This window comes from Polistes canadensis, unplaced genomic scaffold (genome assembly GCF_001313835.1).
Source record: "Polistes canadensis isolate GaletaPanama2010 unplaced genomic scaffold, ASM131383v1 scaffold_121, whole genome shotgun sequence".
Lineage (NCBI taxonomy): Eukaryota > Metazoa > Arthropoda > Insecta > Hymenoptera > Vespidae > Polistes > Polistes canadensis.
The window spans coordinates 369,331-388,242 of NW_014569668.1; the positions used below are offsets into that span (position 1 = coordinate 369,331).

General features: G+C 38.4%; 2 protein-coding genes across 2 annotated transcripts in view; one reads left to right on the top strand and one right to left on the bottom strand.

Annotated features, from left to right (window-relative positions):
* Nucleotides 1-5,072: 5,072 nt before the first annotated feature.
* On the bottom strand, nucleotides 5,073-7,066 carry LOC106787964 (malate dehydrogenase, mitochondrial). Its single transcript, XM_014750767.1, has 5 exons — nucleotides 6,840-7,066; nucleotides 6,232-6,447; nucleotides 5,834-6,106; nucleotides 5,424-5,753; nucleotides 5,073-5,337 (listed from the first exon to the last, which is right to left on the bottom strand). The coding sequence occupies exons 1-5, from the start codon at nucleotides 6,912-6,914 to the stop codon at nucleotides 5,209-5,211; spliced, it is 1,023 nt and encodes a 340-aa protein (XP_014606253.1). The 5' UTR covers nucleotides 6,915-7,066; the 3' UTR covers nucleotides 5,073-5,208.
* A 514-nt stretch (nucleotides 7,067-7,580) lies between these two features.
* LOC106787960 (protein kibra) overlaps nucleotides 7,581-18,912 on the top strand; it is a 30,364-nt gene continuing 19,032 nt past the window's right edge. Inside the window, exon 1 of the mRNA XM_014750762.1 lies at nucleotides 7,581-10,521. Coding sequence (XP_014606248.1) covers nucleotides 10,394-10,521 — 128 coding nt within the window. The 5' untranslated portion in view covers nucleotides 7,581-10,393. The remainder of the gene's footprint in view (nucleotides 10,522-18,912) is intronic.

Genomic DNA, 18,912 nt, shown 5'->3' on the forward strand with positions numbered 1-18,912 from the left:
CGTTCGTTCCTTCGTTCGTTCCTTCGTTCGTTCCTTCGTTCGTATTACCCCGGCCCTAATCTCCTCCTCGTCCTCTTTCCCCGCTTTTTTACTGCGCGCATGATCGTCTCGCATGCCATGATAATAAAACGGTGTTATAAAGTCTATACGCGTAAATTGAGCGTAAAATGATCAGTATATGTATATATATATATGCATACATCTATGTGCGTGCGTCTGTATATGTATGTATATGCATGTATATGTATATGTATATGTATATGTATATGTATATTTAATAGGAGAAGCTTACACACAGGAACCTTTCTCTTGAAAAAAGCAAGTGAGAGAGAGAGAGAGGGGCGGGAGGGAGGGAGGGAGAAAAATCAATCGCGTCGTTCCTCCGTGAAACCGACGACAACATCGGCAACAATAAGAGGAAGGAAAAAGAAAAGACAAAAATAACAAAATAATAATTAATAATAATAATTATAATAATAATAATAGTAATAGTAATAATAATAAAAAACGAGACCAAGAGTCACGCATTCCGTGAATAGAAAATTGATTTACCGAAGCTTAAGATTTCCTTTTTTTCATCGCCGTCTAAGAGAAGAGCGCGCACTTATTAAAAGAAGGAATAAGAGAATTGTGGAAAAATAGAAATGAGAGAGGAAAACAAAAATAGAATAATCATCTTTATCTATGATGGCAACAGCAGCAACAGCAACAACAACGTAGCCTCTTCCAAGAATAAGTAAATAATTAAATAAATAAATTAAATAGTCGATGCAATAAACAATGCCCATTCAATTTGAATAATGGCTTTTTTTCTCGAGAGCAAACTTTATCGTCTAATAATAAAATATTATAAATAATAATCTTCGAAAGAAACTATAAGTATTATTATATCGAATTTTAATATCAGACTTTTCATTGTAACTGCCTTTTTACGCTTCTCCGAGACGACAAAAGGGAAAGAGGAAGGAGGCGTTCGTGCGTATTTGGGTCAAGGAGAAACGTTGAAAAAAAAGAATAAAAAAGGAAAGGAAGAAAGAACGAAGAAAAAAAGAAGAAAAACGAAAGAGAAAATTATCGCGGTATGCTGTAGAGGAGACCTCCCCTATTTAGCGTTACGTTTCACAGCAAAGAAGTAGCTGTTTAGCTAGTTTGTAATGTGGTTGTACATTTTCATACGCCCTTTGTGTAAACTATTATCGATTGCTGTGGTATATAAATAATAACAGAATAAACGACTCTCTGTACCCTACTTTGAAATCGTCCGCGAACGATTATCGCTGTCTATATATCCTTATCATCTTTTCTTCTCTTGAATTTTCATCGGCCGCTTCTATATATGTCATCGGCGCATACTCGTGAAATGGACAACCTCCCACCTTAACCACCCCCAGCTTTCTACCCCCTTTAGTTTTAATCGACTCGTCCGACGATAGACTCGATTGCGAATATTTCTTGCAAGATCTAAAATTATTATTTCTTCCTTGGTTTTGTCTCTCTGTGAAATTACTCGTGCATACAGTTCAAATCTTACACCGTTACGCTTGCCAGATTTTTCCTTTAAAACTATTGCTATAGTGTGTAGTATATCTTCGTATATAAGTTTAACTTGGAAGTACTATTTATAAGCAAATACGAAAATAATGCACAGACAACTCACCCGTCTTCTTTCGTCTTTAACAGTTGCTCGTCCTTTTTTTTCACTGTTATTTAAATGATTTTTATTAGATTATTTATATATATATATTTGCTTTTATAAAATCATATTCATATGAAAGGTCTTCTTCTTTTATAAATATATAAAGAGTTTTCGACCTGGTAACAGAATTTAAGTGGTAAAGTTAAGTTTTTTAGTAAATTTGTATGAACGAATACAGCACACGCACATATACAAAACTCACCTCCGTATTCAATGAAATCGATTTAATATATAAAGTACATTTCTTGTATTAATTATACTTGAAATAATTGTTAATTTAATCGAAAGAAATGAATATTGTAGTTTAAAAACACCGAGTATATATTCGGAGCACCGTCCTCGAAATTCACCGTTAGACTAGCTTTTTTGTTCTCTATGAAAGTTCATTTATCGAATGTTGTTTATATGACTTTCCATGAAAGGAAATTTTATTTATTAGGAATATTATTTCCGTTATACATACGCGAGACCTTCGGTAAGTAATATAAACAATATCGAATAAAAGAACTTGCGCAGACGACAACGTGCCATTCTAACGGTGGATTTCGAGGAGGACGGTGCTCCGAACATATACTCGGTGTTTTTAAACTACAATATACATTTCTTTTGATTAATTAACAATCATTTGTAGTATAATTAATACACTACTACTACTGGTATTGCACTCTAGTAATATTAACTCTAAATTAAATTCATTAAATATATAGTTAAGATATACCAATGTATTTATTTGTAGATTGTCTTGATTCTATAATAAATACACTACAGCACACAATAGTTTTTTTTAGGAAAAAATGTAGTAAGCGTAACGGTGTGTACGATTTCACATTATGGATGAATAAAGAAGACAAAAAAACGAACAAAAAGCAAGACTACGGCGTTGCGAGACGAATAGTATTGGCGATTGTAAATGTGACTCTTTGAAATGCCTCCTAAATTACATATCATTTTATCCTTTCTGAATAATTAGATACTCTTTTTAATTTAGGTCACATTCGTCATTATAAACTCGGTTTGGAAATGCATACAAATTCTAAGCGATGGCGATCAGTAATAGCTTTGTATTTAGATATAGTAATAGAAAATAGACAATTATATACACAGCGTAACCTCTTTTTACCGATTAATCCAAATATCAACGAGATTGTTAAAGATACCTACAAAATGTTAGCATTAAATTCGAAGTTATAAATCAGCATAATCTAAGTATTGAACGTTTATCGATATAGGTTTTTTTTATATCGCTAATAATCTTAACGATATTACGATACAGGGAATCTATTGAAACAAGACGCTCTGTATTTCGTGTGATGCAAAAACATTAATTAAGTTAGAAGGAAATTTGAAAAGAAACCACGCACCGTAAGTATGTATGTATGTATATGCGAAATGTTTCCAAGCGTCTAACAAAGGCTATCAAAAACGTCAATTTAAACTTAACGATGACAATGACCGATAAAGATAGAAAAAGAAAAATCGAGAAAGTCTTGTTTAGGTTTGTACACCCAAGATACGACGTTAAGTGGTACGTGCCGATTAATGTCGGAATATGCAGATGTGAATTGGATGCTCGTTGATTTATTAACTTAAATAAGCTATTGTCACTCGTTTCTTAGCGACATAATATTAAATGTGTAGAAATGGTGACAGTCGCATGATTTCTTGCATAATTATTTTTTTCTTCAGTCAATCTCACGCAAACATTTCGACGAAAATAATTAAATATTGAAGAAGTTTTCTCGAAAAACTTATTCCAGTTTAGATCAGATAGCGTTAATCATTAATACTTTATTATTATTCTATATTTTCTCTCTCCGAAACATACGTATATATACTCTCAGAGATCGTAAAAAATAGATAAGCTTTTGATATGACATACTTTCAATCGGAGGATTTGGCACAAAACGTTGACATATTAGTTTGCCGTAAATGAGGATCGAGTACATTACCCAATGATATCATTAGTAAGGTTATGTATGTTCCATATGTTGAGGGATTTGTTAGTGCCATAGTTTTCCTATGCAAAATATCTCGCGATAATTTATCCAAATTATCATTGAAATAATCGATAACGTTATTATTGATAATGAAAGTGAAAATGAAAATTTTTAAGTTTCATTTCTGAAATATTAAAAGATTTTTTTTTTTTGCGAATTAATTTCGAACAATTTTAATTAATCTTGAAAGTTAAGAAATAGGTATCGAAACTTGATTGATTTCACGCGCTTTTTTTTTCTTTTTCGATTTATCGTATTGATCAATCGATCTATTCTTCGATCTACCTAATCGGTTTGTGCTTCTGCTCTTTCTCTCTCTACACACACACACACATGTGCGCGCGCAATCGACGCAGAAGCCGTACGCAGCTTTTAACTTACGTCATGTGAACGTAAATCATAAGATCGATAACTTCGGTCGATTCTTTTATGTATCGAGTTAGCGTATACTTGATGGATCGTGATTGAAGATTAATCCTAACCCTTCCTACGGACGAGTACTGGCTTAAGTCTCAAGACTTTTACGCGTTTGTTGTGTTGTTTCGATTAATAATCTACTTCGGACTACGCGCGTTCTTACGCTCTGTATTACAACAAACACGGTTATACATGGGTCAAGTACCCTTCTTTTTCTGTAAAATTAACATTTTAAAGCTATAAATAAACGGACTAAAAATGTCTGCTCTTTGTTACACCTTATTGCTAATAAGTAGAAATGAAAAGAAATGAAACATTCATTCTAGTAAAGTATCAAGCATTAAATAAATAAATATTACTATAAATGCTATGAGAGAGTTGTTATTATTTAAAAGTAAAATAGTTTGTAATAAAGATACCATTTAAACATCTTTTTATTGTTGAGGACGTATTTTACAGAAGGAGAGTCAAGTCGATAGGACACATAGTTTTTAAAATTATTACAGTTTAATTAAAAAAGAAGAAATTATAGAAAAAATATACACGGGTGAGTTGTAAAATTTGGAACTTTGTGGTTTTCCACGCTGCGTTAGGCTCAAAACTTTTCAACCCTCATAAGGATTCTCTCCTTATTAGACTTTTCTAAAATAATCGATTAATTTAATGATAAGACTTACAAACGCAGTAGATAATGATTAAAATTTGAGATATTTTCTTTTTATTTATATTCGTGTATAATATCTAATAATATATTGAACAATTTTAGGGTATTCCTTTTTTCTTCGATAGGATTAATATAATTTACATTTTCAAACAAAAATTTCATTTGATTGTTTCTTTTTTTTTAAATGTTAAGTATTTGACAATATTGAACGATTCAATCTATTGAATCTACTTATCTAGCATAATAAATTTAGAATGTAGAACCATATGCCTTGTTTCTATAAATGAAAATTAGTAAATTCGAATAAGCTGGTTTTATTGACACAGATTGTAACAAATTATAATGTTTCATCAATATGTCATAACCAGTTATCGACAAGGCTAACTCTTCTGTTATTCGAAGAGTCGTGCTCTAAAAATTTGGCTCGTATTAATTCACTTTTTATTTACAAAATCCTCTCCCTTCTTAATGTTCTTCTGTAGCTCTGGAATAGCAGCTTCTAAAAGTTTCTTTTCGTAAGCATTAAGTTCACCAAATCCTAAAACTTTGTCCACTCCATTTTTCTATAACATTAAAGAAGGTAAGAAAATTTATTATGCTAACAAATATCTATTAAAAATGAAAATAAAAATAATGGAATTTTACTTACACCCAAGAGAACGGGAGAAGAAAAATATTTAGTGTTGCATATATCTGATCTAACATAAGAGCATTCGACTATACCCTGTTGTCCGGCCAAAGCTTTAAGCAAGGAAAAAGTAAATCGAGCTCCAGCATATGCCATTGATAAAGTAGCCGAGCCTGTACCAGCTTTAGCTTTTACAACTTCTGTACCAGCCTCCTGGATTCTTTCAGAGAGTTTTTTTGCTTCGCTTTCAGAAAAACAAACGGAGGGTTTTGTTTGCGAAAGCAGAGGAATAATCGTGATGCCGCTGTGACCTCCGATTACTGGAACTGTTACTTTTTGTGGATCTAACGACTAAGAAAATAAACAATTTGTCAATTTATTGCTATATTAAATTAGCTTTTGCCAGTTATATTCGTCTATATGATCTTTACCTTAGCTTCGCCAACGAACGCGCTCGACCTGACAATATCGAGCGTAGTTACGCCAAATACTCTCTTAGGGTCAAATACGCCTGCTTTCGCTAAAGCTTCGCAAGCGATAGGTACGGTACTGTTAACCGGATTAGAAATGATAGCAATTAATGCCTTTGGGCATACTTCTGCAACGGCTACAGCAAGATCACGAACAATAGAGGCGTTTGTATTAAATAGGTCATCCCTCGTCATTCCTGGTTTTCTAGGCACACCAGCAGGAATTACGACGACCTTAATATTTATGATTATTTATAACTTTTAAAAACTGTATAATGTGGCATTTAATATGAAATATGTATATGAAAAATGTATATGAAAAATGTTTCAACTAATTGATAGATTCATAATTTATCTACCTCAACACCTTTTAGCGAATCTTTTAATTGGTCTGGACCCGTGTAGCCAGTAACTTTTGAAGCAGTGTCAATATGAGAAAGGTCAGCGGCGACACCAGGCGTGTTGACTATATCGTATAAAGATAATTCGCTGATGAGAGGAGATTGTTTCAGCAACAGCGACAGCGGTTGCCCAATTCCACCGCTGGCTCCCATAACGGCGACCTTGACATCGCACTGTGAATATGTAAAAAATGATGAGTTTGCGAAAGGATCATTTAATCCTACGATGTTTTTTCACAGTACATACTAACTAGTTAATTTCATAGTTTTCAGTATTCACCGTTCGAAAAATTTAGAAAGATAATCTGACACACGTTCGTCCTTTTCTTTCTTTCTCATTTAATTCACGGGATTGGGATTATTTATTGGTTAAATCGCTGATCAAAATTTAAGGAATTACGTAACGACTTTTTCTCAGCATTTTTATAGACAAGTCTACGTAACATGCGAGATAACGTCAATCGAAAGAAAAATATCTTTTGTGAAGTTGGATTCTTAAATATATCTTGTTTTAATTGTAACGATAAAAGAGACTCGAGATTATTTATCTACAAAAAATAATTTACCTTGGCGCTGGTCGAAAAACTTTTGACACCTTGCTGAGCGACATTTAGAGTCGGTCTTAAGAAACGTGGCAACATTTTTGGTGAACGGACGATACTAGCGGTAGAAATGATTTGTAAGATGTCGAATATTCGATAACTCTCGTCAAAGACACTCTCGTAACCTCTGTGGTATATCCCCCACTATCGTCGACTCCATTTCCACCAATCGCTTGGCAACGTGCAACGATTCTCACACTCTACCGCATTATAAATCGAACGAACATGCGCTTTAGATTCGAATGGTGGACGTTTAGCGCGAAAATACGAACTCAAATTATTACTTTTTCAAAGGTAACGCTCTACTCGAATAGATATTTTCGATATTTTTGAGTCAACATTTCGATATGAATTAGTAACATCGTTATACTAATGAAGTAACACGATTTATTTTCATTTGCTTAAAGAGAATTAATAAATCAATCAATTCTTTTACTTGTGGAACTTTCCAATGATACGTGCCATTCATTGTTACTCGAAGCATATTATTATTAGACGAACCTTCGTCGCGTGACACAGTATTACTCGTATACTTGTATTACCTCGATATAATATTTTCTTTTTATTTCATTCAACTTACGCGATTAGTTTAAACAATTAGTTGGAATTTATTTTCGTGCGAGATGCTACTTTCAATAAATTTCCTAATTCAATTATGTAGCGCATTATATGATAAAATTTGTAAACAGTAACGAACTATGGGTATGTCGAGTTAACTGTGCATATATTTTATTATATGCAGTTAGTAGTTTAAATTCCCTGCAATATCGGCGCCACGATCTGTTTCCTTTGAAGATAGTCGATAACATCACCTGCGATTGAGTTGATATTAAAAAAATATGAAAGTTGAAAAGAATTTATTTTTAAAGAGACACACTGCTATTCGATTCTATACTTACATCGAGAAATTATATTTAATCAAACGGAAGGTAAAAATAATTGATTCGAGTATAAATTAGAGGAGAGCTATCATATATCGTAGAAGTGGAATGATTTGACGTAATTCGAAAAGCGAAGGAGTCAAATGCATAATAGGTATATTCGGTAAAAAGAAATATTTGACGATTTATATAGAGAATATTCGATCGAATCACGATCGGACATTGATTTGTATATTTTACTATTGCGATGAATCATCGGATCGCGAGGAAGGTAAAAAGTGGAAATATCGTATATGTATGAGAGGGTGTTTTTTGTTGATTTATTATAGATAGGAGAGAACAGAAGGGAGGTAGGAATGAATATGTAGTTCGGATCTCGGAGTGCACCTGCATCGTGCTCGTCCGGTGGCGCCATTTGGTAGGAAACACGCGAACCGCTCGGAGGAGGCCCGAAGGGGGCTCCGCGCTTTCGTCGTGCGGTCAGAGACACGAGAGAGCGATAGACATAGACGACGACGACGACGGCTCGTCGTTCGAACAACGCGCTACGTGCAACAAAGATGGAGAGAGATCATCGAGTTCGTCGATGGTGGGGATATTTCGCGAACAGTTGCTGCTTCCTCGATGGTTAAGAGAGGGGGACCGAACGAGTCGAGCGCGGGAAGGGTCGGAGGGTGGGAGGGAGAGGGAGGGAGAGAGAGAGAGAGAGAGAGAGAGAGATCGTCGAGCGTGTACAGCATGAACGTCTAGTAGTGGCATGTTTCAAACACTCGACATGCTCGTAGCTGGTGCGAGCTGTTAAAACGTTTGTACATATCGCTATATCGTCGCTAAATAAGTCACGTCGTTATTCGGCAACAAATCTTATGAATTTACGTATGTGTAAGTAATTAATTACGTAAGAACGACGATCGACCGTTGTTCATAACGTTGTAACGTCAGCGTCAAGAGTATAGCAGTACGTGGAAGTTTGAGATAATAGTAAGTGGTGTTTCGAGCTAAGCAGCAGTAGTAGTAGTAGTAGTGCAGTAGTAGTAGTAGTTGAACGATCAAGAGAGCGGATTCACGTTTTTTCGTGAAGCCAAGAGAAAAGGTGCCTTCCAGATCGACGTCGGTAGAACTGGTGGTATCTTTGGAATTCGACGGTCGTGCAGTGTGTGTATACATGAGGGACAAGAAGAAAGGGTAAAAGAGTGGGAGAAGGTGGAAAAGAAAGAGAGAAAAAGGGTAGGGGAAACGGAAAGAAATAGAGAACTGCAGTAGGAGGGGGACGGAGAAGGGGTGAAGGGAAGAAGAGCGAGTACGGTGAAATGTGCTTCGCGGCGGCCCCTTGGAAGCTGGTGATAGCGACGCGCATCGCTTAAAGCAGGTCGCGAATTCTCGATGCCGCTGGCGGCTACACTGCTGTGAAACTCGCCTCGCATAAAAGTCACCATCGAGGAGAGGACATTCTGCCGAGAGAGAGAGAGAGGGAGAAAGAGAAAGAGAGGAGAGAGAGAGATTTTTCTTTCTCTCTAAATAAGTTTGTTATTATTTGTTTTATCTTCTCTCTCTCTCTCTGATTCTTTTACGTGCATACGTTTGAGAATAATACGCGTATGCTCTTACGAGCGTCGCGTTGACGAAACGCAAGAGGATCGATATTTTTCGTCGCGTTGAAAAGTGTGTTTAAGCAGGTTCTCCCGGAGCGAGAACGCGATGACGTGCTTGGATCGTATTCGTAGTTGACCTCGTTGTTTCGACGCGATCATGACTCTTTTCGTGCGTAAAAGTTGAAAGGAAGAAAAAGAAAAGAAGCAAATAAATTCTCGCGGACGAAAGAGGAAAATGATGTATTGCCGTCGGGTCGTTGTTTCTTTTGTCGTCGTCGTCGACGTCGGCGACGACGTCGAGCTTTCGCCGTGGACTCGCGCGTGAGTGTTCGTCGCTTTCACGAAGGAATATAAAAAGAAGAAGAAAAAGTTGTAAGAAGGTAACGCATGATCGCAGTGATTAATAATTTGTGGATTACTTTACGATCGATGCGTCGAGCGGAGGCGCGCGCGCGCGCGCTCCGGTAAATAACAGAGATCGTTGAGAAAAAGAAGAGGAAGAACGGTACCGACGACTCGGTGATGAAACAGCAGACCAAGTCGCCGCCGCCGTCGTCGTCGTCGTTGTCGTCGTCGCTGCCGTCGTTGCCGTCGCCTCGTCAAAGTTTTTTTTAAAAAGAAAAGGAAACGCTCGGCCGGCACACAGCCGGCCGGCTACGAACGCTGGAATTCCGCTCGAGAGGAATCCGAAGGCGGAGACTTTGACGTCACTTGGCTCATGATAATGAAGTATTCATGATGGCGGAGTAGCAAGGAATATATACATAGTGCACGTGCGCGTGCGATCCTCTCGTGGTCGTGGTCGTGGTCGTCGCCGTCGCGGTTGCGTCAGGGTTGCGTCGAACTTCTAGTCGAACACCACCGTCGCCCTGCCGCCCCACTCCTACTCGGCGGGGCCCCCACCCCTCGGTCACTTACCACCCTCCGTATATGTGTGCGCGCGCCTCTTTCGAGCGTGTGCTCGCGCGCGCACGGAGATATGCGCCCGTCGACCGCCGCCGCTCGGTGATAGAGAGTTTTGGATGGATTTAGAGCGCAGTGAAATATGCCAAGGAGACGGAATGGGGAGATACCGCTACCGGAAGGGTGGGACGTCGCGCAGGATTTCGACGGGAAGGTTTACTTCATCGATCACAACACAAGGAAGACTACGTGGATCGATCCTAGGGACAGGTACGTGTGTCACTTCTCTTATTTCGATCTATCTTTTTGCTTTTTCTTTTTGGTCGCGACCGCGAGCGAATCGTCGTAGTAAAATAAGACAGAGAGGTCGAAGCGAAGGCGCCCATGCGTGCTGGCGCGTATTCGCGCGCACAGCTATCCGTACCACACCGGCGCGAGTCGCCGCGCCCGCATTCCAAGCGCCAGGGCCGCCTTACAGCTACGAGCGCCAAGTACTAGACGCCCAAAATCTATATCTCTTTGTTTTTTTTGCGAAAAAGATGCTGCTCCGAGAGCGGTCGGTCGATCGGTCGGTCGCGCATGGCCTCTGACATTGGCGGCGCATAGTGAGTGCGCGTGCACGCGTACATGCGGGCCTGCGCCAGGATGCGCCGTCACCCGCTTGCGTGCGTACTTGTGTATGTACGTGCGTGCGTGCGTGCGTGCGGGAATCTCGCGTTGGTGTTTACGAACCTGCTTGGAATTTCTCGCGGCTGCGCCGGTAAGCAGAGAGCGCCGAGAGTAGCGAACCTAGCGCCGACCCTCTACCACCACTACTCTACTACTACTGCATCATGTTACATTCGCTTATAGATATCGTGAAATATCTCGCGCTTTCGGAATTCTTTCGGAATGCAGAAAAGATGACGGGGGTCACAGCGCGTTCGCCTCGAGATCCGACGACGGAAGATTCGCGCGGACGATTTCGAAATTTTATCGGTATTATTAAAACGTATATTTCTCAGATAAAATTTTTTTTTTTTTCTTAATGACCTTCGGATGAGACCTTATTCGCGGAGGTTCTCATCATCTTAAACTTTCCTATTCGAATCGTCCCTTTAGCGTCTAGGCTAACGCCAAACTAGTTACGATACTTGTCATTTAATCCTTACAATGTAGTATAGAAATGACGAGAAAAGAGAAATATTTCTTTAAGAACGGGTTTTTCAAGATATAACAGCGCCATCCTGCGTTATTAATAAGCATTTTATTTAATCGTTCGATGTGCGGCCATCAGTTCTTTGTTCGATTTGCAAATCTATTTGCGTTATTGAATATTTCTGAATATAATTTAAAAATAAATACCGCGGGAGAAATACAAAGAGAGAGAGAGATAGAGAGAGAGAGAGAGAGAGAGAGAGAGAGAGGGAGAGAGAGGGGGGGAGAGAGAGAGAGAGAGAGAGAGAGAGAAAGAGAGAAAGAGAATGTCGTTCACCGACCACATCGCTTTTAGAAAGTAACGTTCGAATGCGCCTCCTATGTTTGCTTTTTAAAGTTTACGTCGTATCTATCTCTTACTGATATTATTATTCGAGTCTCTCCGAAGATGTATAGCTTTTATATAGTTGTCATTAGATTTTTCTAACGTTGTCCTGTTAAATTTCACGCATTTGCACGAACGTATTTCTTCGTTTCGAAACGAAGGTTAAATTTTTTACGTTCGTTAGCCGTCTCGACCCGATGCGAGATGTAAAATATTCCAGGAAACGCACATATAATTTATAGCTACTAATTTATTTATTATCGATTTTCGATCGAATATATTTATCAGATTTTTATACTTGGACGATGCGTAAATTATTTCGTGGCGATTTTTCAACGTTCCACGAAAATTTCTTTCGCCGACAGGTTACCAACCTATAAAGCATAATATCGTATATATTTATAGCGTAAGAACGCAATCTTACGTCATCGATGGACGTTTAATTTAATCGCGTCTATCATAAGAGTTATTGGAATTTGGAATTAAAATACTTATTATTCGCAGTCGAATATTTAAAAGCAAGATTGGAAAGATCAAAAGGTGGAATGTTAATATAGTATTTTAGCGTTTTGTAAGAGAAATTAGTATTTGAAGTTGTGATCGTGGCTTCGGTATTTAAATTGGTTGGTAGCCGCGCCAAGATAGTCCGGAAGAAGCGCCGATTAACCACCCGCCGCTTTCACTTTCGATCTTCTCGCGCGCTTCTTCGAGACCGCGTTGTCCCTTTAGTATGAAGGATTTATTGTTTTGGCCCTTTATACAAACTCATTTCGTAGATAAGTTCTTGGCCAGAAACACATACTTTACACATACTTTACGTATACTTTACACACACTTTATTTCTAATATAAAAAATGGATCGCGGTGGAAGCAAGGAAGGAGAGGTAATGCTGTGCGTTCGGTGGGATTGGAAAGGCATCCTCGTACGTTACGAGCTGCTGCCACCTGGCCCAACGATTGATTCTGATCTCTGCTGTTGCAGCAATTAAAAAATACCGGCCAGAATCGACGACCACAGGCATCTTTGATGACCCGGCAAAATTCGAGAGACCTTCGTCTATAGAGTACTGACCTTGCACCATCGGAATACTATTCGTTTCTTGGTATCTTGGTATATTTCGTTTAATGGTCCAAATATTCTACGATATTCCTGCAATAAGGCGGCAATTGAGATTTTAACCGAAAAATGGGGAAAAAAGTTGTTACAGCATAGCGGAAACGAAGATAAGTTTTCTCCGAAGAGCTCGGTGCCGAACCGTCGTATAGTGAAATTTTGTAATCCAACCAGCAGATGGTGCTCGTCGGTAGAGGAACGAGATCGGCGTATATAACGCATGCCTTCCTCCTTCCTCGAAGCCACGTTTCATCGCGGAGGTGTTTTTCGTTCGAACACACGGCAGCCATACAGCCGCAGTCGATACTTGCCTGACTACGTCGTCCTCGTAGCCCCGTGGGCGGTAGAGTAAATGCTGTGCATCTCTCACAGCCAGTTCCTGCTTTCTTCTTTCTCCCTTTTTCCCTTTCTCCCTTTCTCTCGTTCACTTTGCAGGTCTATACATATGCTGCGTATCTACATAAATACGTATTTACGTATTTATACATATGTATGTATGTATGTTATGTATGTATTTTTGCTGTTCCTGCCGCTGTATATATGTACGCGCCTGGTGTGTACGACCCCGGCCGGTACCTAAAAATAGACCCAACCTGCTTTTAGTGCATTCTTCGTTGCGGCAGGGCTATTACGCTCTTCTCTTAGCTTCGGGAAAAGGGGAAGGGCTGCTGGCTTTTCATGCATTTATCCGGATTACTCTTTTTTCCTCTATCTCGATAATGCCATAATTGCTCTGATCTATGAATCACTTTACTTCGCATTTTTGTCCTTTTTAATGGCACGAGGACATCCTTTCTGTCGGAATTTTCTTCAAGATTTGACAAATAATCGAGCAAATTAGCGACGATATTCGCAACGAGGTTGCAAAGCTAAATTGTATATAAATAGAAACGTATACATGTCTGAAAAAGTGATATCGTCGTCGTTGCGAATTATTTCCATGCAAGGTGCAACAATTCTACTCGATAATTCAAAAGAGTCGAAGCAAACGACGGACGAACGTCCTTGCTCGAAATCTTTCAGAGATAAGTTCTACGAAGACGAACGAAGAAAAGGAATATTGTTTTTTTTTTTTTCGAAGAATGCGCGTCAGGACAGTGGTGCACGCGCAGAAAGGAGAAGCACTTTTCCCGGTACGATCTCACGTTCGTAACGTGCATCGTGCGCCAGCGGCATCTGCTTGCCATCTGTGTTTAGAAAAATCTCTTCGCGGAATCTCAATGCCTTCTTTTATCATCTTCTCTTTCTACCCGTTAAAGCTTTCTAAAAATGCATTCTGTGTTTATAGTTTACGCATGACGATTGTACCTCTTTCTTTTTCCTTATCATGGCCCATGCGTGATGGCAAAACAAAAAGATAACGCAGGTGTCTCTTTTAGCGATAAACTACGGATAAAGGTCTTTCTTGCTACGCGAGCGTTGCTATCAAATTCGCCTCATTTTTTTCTTTACAGACGTCTAATTATGAAACACTCTTTGGGAAAGCGCAACGGACCTAAATTTGGACCTAAATTTACATTTATCTATTTAGAAGAAAATCAATGTCTTACGAGCTGGACATTTTATTGTTCAAATCACGCTCTCATTGTCGGTAGCAAAGTATTTTCTAGTTTTTTATTAACTACAGATTATTATTGCTAAAGCAATTGTTGTATTATCGAGTAATCTATTTATGAATTGATCAATTATCTTTAGTTCGTAATTACTCGGAACGAGTATATATTTTGTTTTTATTTCTTAGTATAAGAATCTCGGTATCCGAGCTTTCACCGCTGTCGTAATAAATATCATCATCGATATTGCTCGAAAAATCTTTCATTTAGTCTGCTATACTTAATTGTTTTCTTACAGGTATCATAATCTTATTTTTACTGTGCGCATCGTTGAGTGTCATAATCGACGTCACTCGGTATTTCTAATAAGTCGATTATTAATTTGTTTTGTAATTAAACTTGTTCATTCTTTGCTGACTTCGGTGATGCGTTAGAAAATTGTTAAAAAATATACGATAGTAGTTTTGAAAGGAAACGACGAGATTAATTTAGGTGAACTGTAAACATCGTCGTTTCGAGATAATAAAAGAACGCCTGCATCCAAACCCGCATTCCTTTATCGTGCGTTACTACGGAATGGACTCTCCGCGACGCCTTGAGTTTTCTTTGATAGGACGAGTATCAAGGTGGCGGTGTGCTATTGGGTAGATGGATATCAGGAGGGATAGCGCAAAGACGAAGGGGCCAAGAGTCTTCCCAAAGTTGGAAATTCGATACATTCCAGCGTCATGACGCTCGAAAGCATGTGCCACGCCGATCATCCAAGTACCGATCCGAGTACCCACGAATGGAAGCGAACAGACCCGAGAACAACAACTCCTATGTACTTATTTGTTTCCAACGAATATTCAATAAACAAGCTACAAGTTTTTCAATTAACGCGATTTCTCAAACCATTGTTACAACTTTTTTGAAGTTATATTATCTCGAGTGACGTAACTGCAAGGAGCAGCAGCAGCACGGTATATCGTTTGAAACTAACTCCGAAGGAAAGACTTACGAGGCGAATACTTGCGCTCGTCCCATCGCTTTAGCCGCATTCCTACGGAACGGAGTTTCCTATAAACTCGCGTTACACGTACCACTTCGCCTTTTGCGAGCCAATCGGCTAGCGCGCGAATACCAGTGGAATCGTGAGAACCGTGTACGCGAGCGAATTCCACTTGGTCTACAGGTACATATGGGTATAGGTATAGGTAAGCTATTGAAATTGGAGGAACGCTTTTAGCGCGTTTAACCTCCGAAACGTAACAATAATCAGCGACATTACATCGTTTGTTAATCGAGCACTAGAGACAGCCGCGCACCAAAAAACGACCATTTCTTCTTTCTTCATTCATTGTCGTAATAATCGGTGCTAATAATATGCTATACGAAGCCGTCGTTCCAACGAAATACTATTTCGAGGGGGAAGCCCTCCACAAGATTATGTAATAACTTTCTTCGGCCAGTAGAAAATCGATGAAGGAACGCGCGTACGTTGATTTTTCTACACGCTATTGCATTCCTCTTACAACTTTCTTCCGAGAAATATCAATTATATAGAATAAAGCATAATCGCTTTATTTCCAAGTCCAATGAAAGTATCTAATTGTGAGTATTTTCTATAGACAGGTTTTTTTTTCAAATGCCACGTGAAAACGAACTAAAGTTAGTTGGAATTATTTCTAAATGACGACGAACTTTGTAACGGAAAACTATTCTACGTAATTGGGACTGATAGTTTTGTAACTGGTAAGAATGTTAGAAATACATTTATTGTATATACACGTATATACAAAGTGGTCGTACCTTTTGCGAAAGGTAATAATTTGAATCTCTCGTTAACGCGAGATTCGGTTCGCCATTTGGTTCACCATTTGGTTCGCCATTTGATTCGCTATTATCGCATCCTAATTATTTATAATTAAGTTTACTTGGATTTTATATTTTTCACATTGTCCAAGGCGCGACGCTCGATCATTGAGAATTTCCTTACTATGATATTTTCTAACGACAGAGATCAAAAGAAATAAAATGAAAAATTAGTTCACTATAAAGAGATAATTTATTCATGAAAGTAAATATGCCGTATCTCTGCTTCTCTTGATTAAACTCGAAAATCAATATTTCACCGATCGTTATCGCAACGATCGAAACGAATTCATTCTTTAGATATGATCGCAAAATAGTTAGATAAACCTATAACCATTGTAAATAAGAAAATGATTCATATATTTAAAGACAAGTAGCTCGATGTAATAAACGTTCGATCAGTTTTAGTGGAACAGCAGAGGTGTGTCAAGTTTGGAATGTGAAGTCGAGACCAAATGAAATCATACATATTGTAAATAATGGAATAAAAACCGGCATCTTTCGTATGAGTCAGTCTCCTCTATCCGCGATACGTTTTTCGCGTTCCTTTCGCATAAATTCGATATTTTTGCATGGAATTGCATCCACGTGCAGCAATAATTACGCAGCATTCGACTTTTGAGGAAGAAAAATTCGGCGATGAATCGTCGATATTAAAACTTGTTTATCAATCGAATTTATTTAGTCCTCCCAAATAGATGATAATAAAAAAATTGGCCCTTTTCGAGGGGCTTGGCGTGCTAAAGATAAAAAGAATGTGTCTTTGATAAATTCGTGTTGTGTATTTGTCGCAAGTATTGTATACGTATAGACGTTCGTTAGACTTTACATCGTAATCATTGGGAAAATATTCGAGCGTATAAACGTATGTATATACGTAGAGATAAGAGGAACATAAAGCGTATAATTTTGGAATTACATGTTTTTTTTTCTTATTGCGTTTCCAAGAGGAAGAGGGAATGATGAAATCCGCGTGGAATTCGCATGGAATTCGCATGGAATTTCAGCTCGAAGGAAATCAAGCAGAACGTTTGTTTATTTTCTTCCATCGTCAAATTCCAACGTGGCGAGTCAATAGGGAAATATTTTCCGTATAGTCCTAGGATGAACCGTTTTACTCCATTAAGCGAAAGAACATTGGAAAATAACTCTTTTGCAATTAATTCTTATTTATTCATTCGGGGTTAGCTAGAAAGATATTCTAGAAGGAAGCTTTACACGTACGTTGATTTCCATTGCTCGTGTTTAAATCTTCATTTATTCCTCCGTACACTCGTAATACAATTTGCGAATTATAAAGAAGCTTACAATTGCACATGTATATGATCTCTTTGTTCGATAGACTTGCGAGTGATTCATATTATAATCATCTTTCAGAAAAACAGAATAAACCGAGAATAAAAGAATAATTACTTCTCGTCGTATAGCGAAGAACATTAATAATGCTGAAAGGTGCTAACTAAAACTACGCGCGTAAATTTCGTGCGTTCGTTTAATCGAATGAATAATTCGTTAACACGAGTAGTCTTGGCGGCCTTGACGTATCGGCCGAATGGCCAACATCCAAGTCCAAAATCGTACATTTACGCACCTAGTGTGGTAGAGGACAAGAAAGTGCATAGGGTATGGAATTAAAGATTTTTCTTATATCTATATAATAAAATGACTCAATGTGAAAGTCATCGTTAATGCAATTCGACTTGTCAAATATTTGTCCTTCGATATGATCTGACAATTCGTTTTATGACGAATAGAAAAAATAAAAGGGATATAGGTAGATACATTTACTCGACCAATTGGATCGGTTATATTTTTCTTTCCTTACGTTTTATCGAAAATTGAAATCACGCTTCCGTACGCGGACGTGTATATACGACGGTCGCTTGTAGTAAGTAGTCTTTACATAATTAAAAACGATCTAATTCATTGTTTTTCGTCCATGTCTCTCTATCAATTACACACCGGCAAATGGAAGCGGGTAATTTAAACGACAATGCAATCTACTGACGTAATTGTTAAAACGTTATTCTTCGCGAAGGCCTTTTAACGTTTGCAACGTTAAGATTTTCGAATAATAGAATAGATACTAATATGATTAGCGGTAACGTGTAAATAAACGAACCAATTGCAAAAATAATCTTCCTTTCTTTCATTAGTTGGAAATAAAAAGGGAACGACGTTTGGAATTCGTTAGGAATTTGGGCTCGGGTACGGCGTGAAAAATTGTAAGAACCTTTGAGAAGTCGTTAGGTAGGTAAAAGGCAAAGCGGGCTAAGAACCCTAAGGCCATATCCTCTCTCTCTCTCTCTCCCTCTCTCTCTCTCTCTCCCTCTCTCTCTCTCTCTCCCTCTCTCTCTCTCTCTCGCGCACGCTTCCGGAAACCGAAGAGGAGCCCATCCGGCGGCGGCGCATCCAACGCACGACGCGTTCCGAAACACATCCCCGACATCTCTTTTTATTTAAACTCAGGATAATGACCTTGAAAATGCATCTCAAGGCCAAGGTCATTAGAGCTAATATCGAGCAAACCAAAGTTTCCCTCTTTTTTCTCTTTCCCCTTTGGATCGATTTACGATTACAACGCACGAGATAAATAAGCTGATCGTGTCTCATTGTCA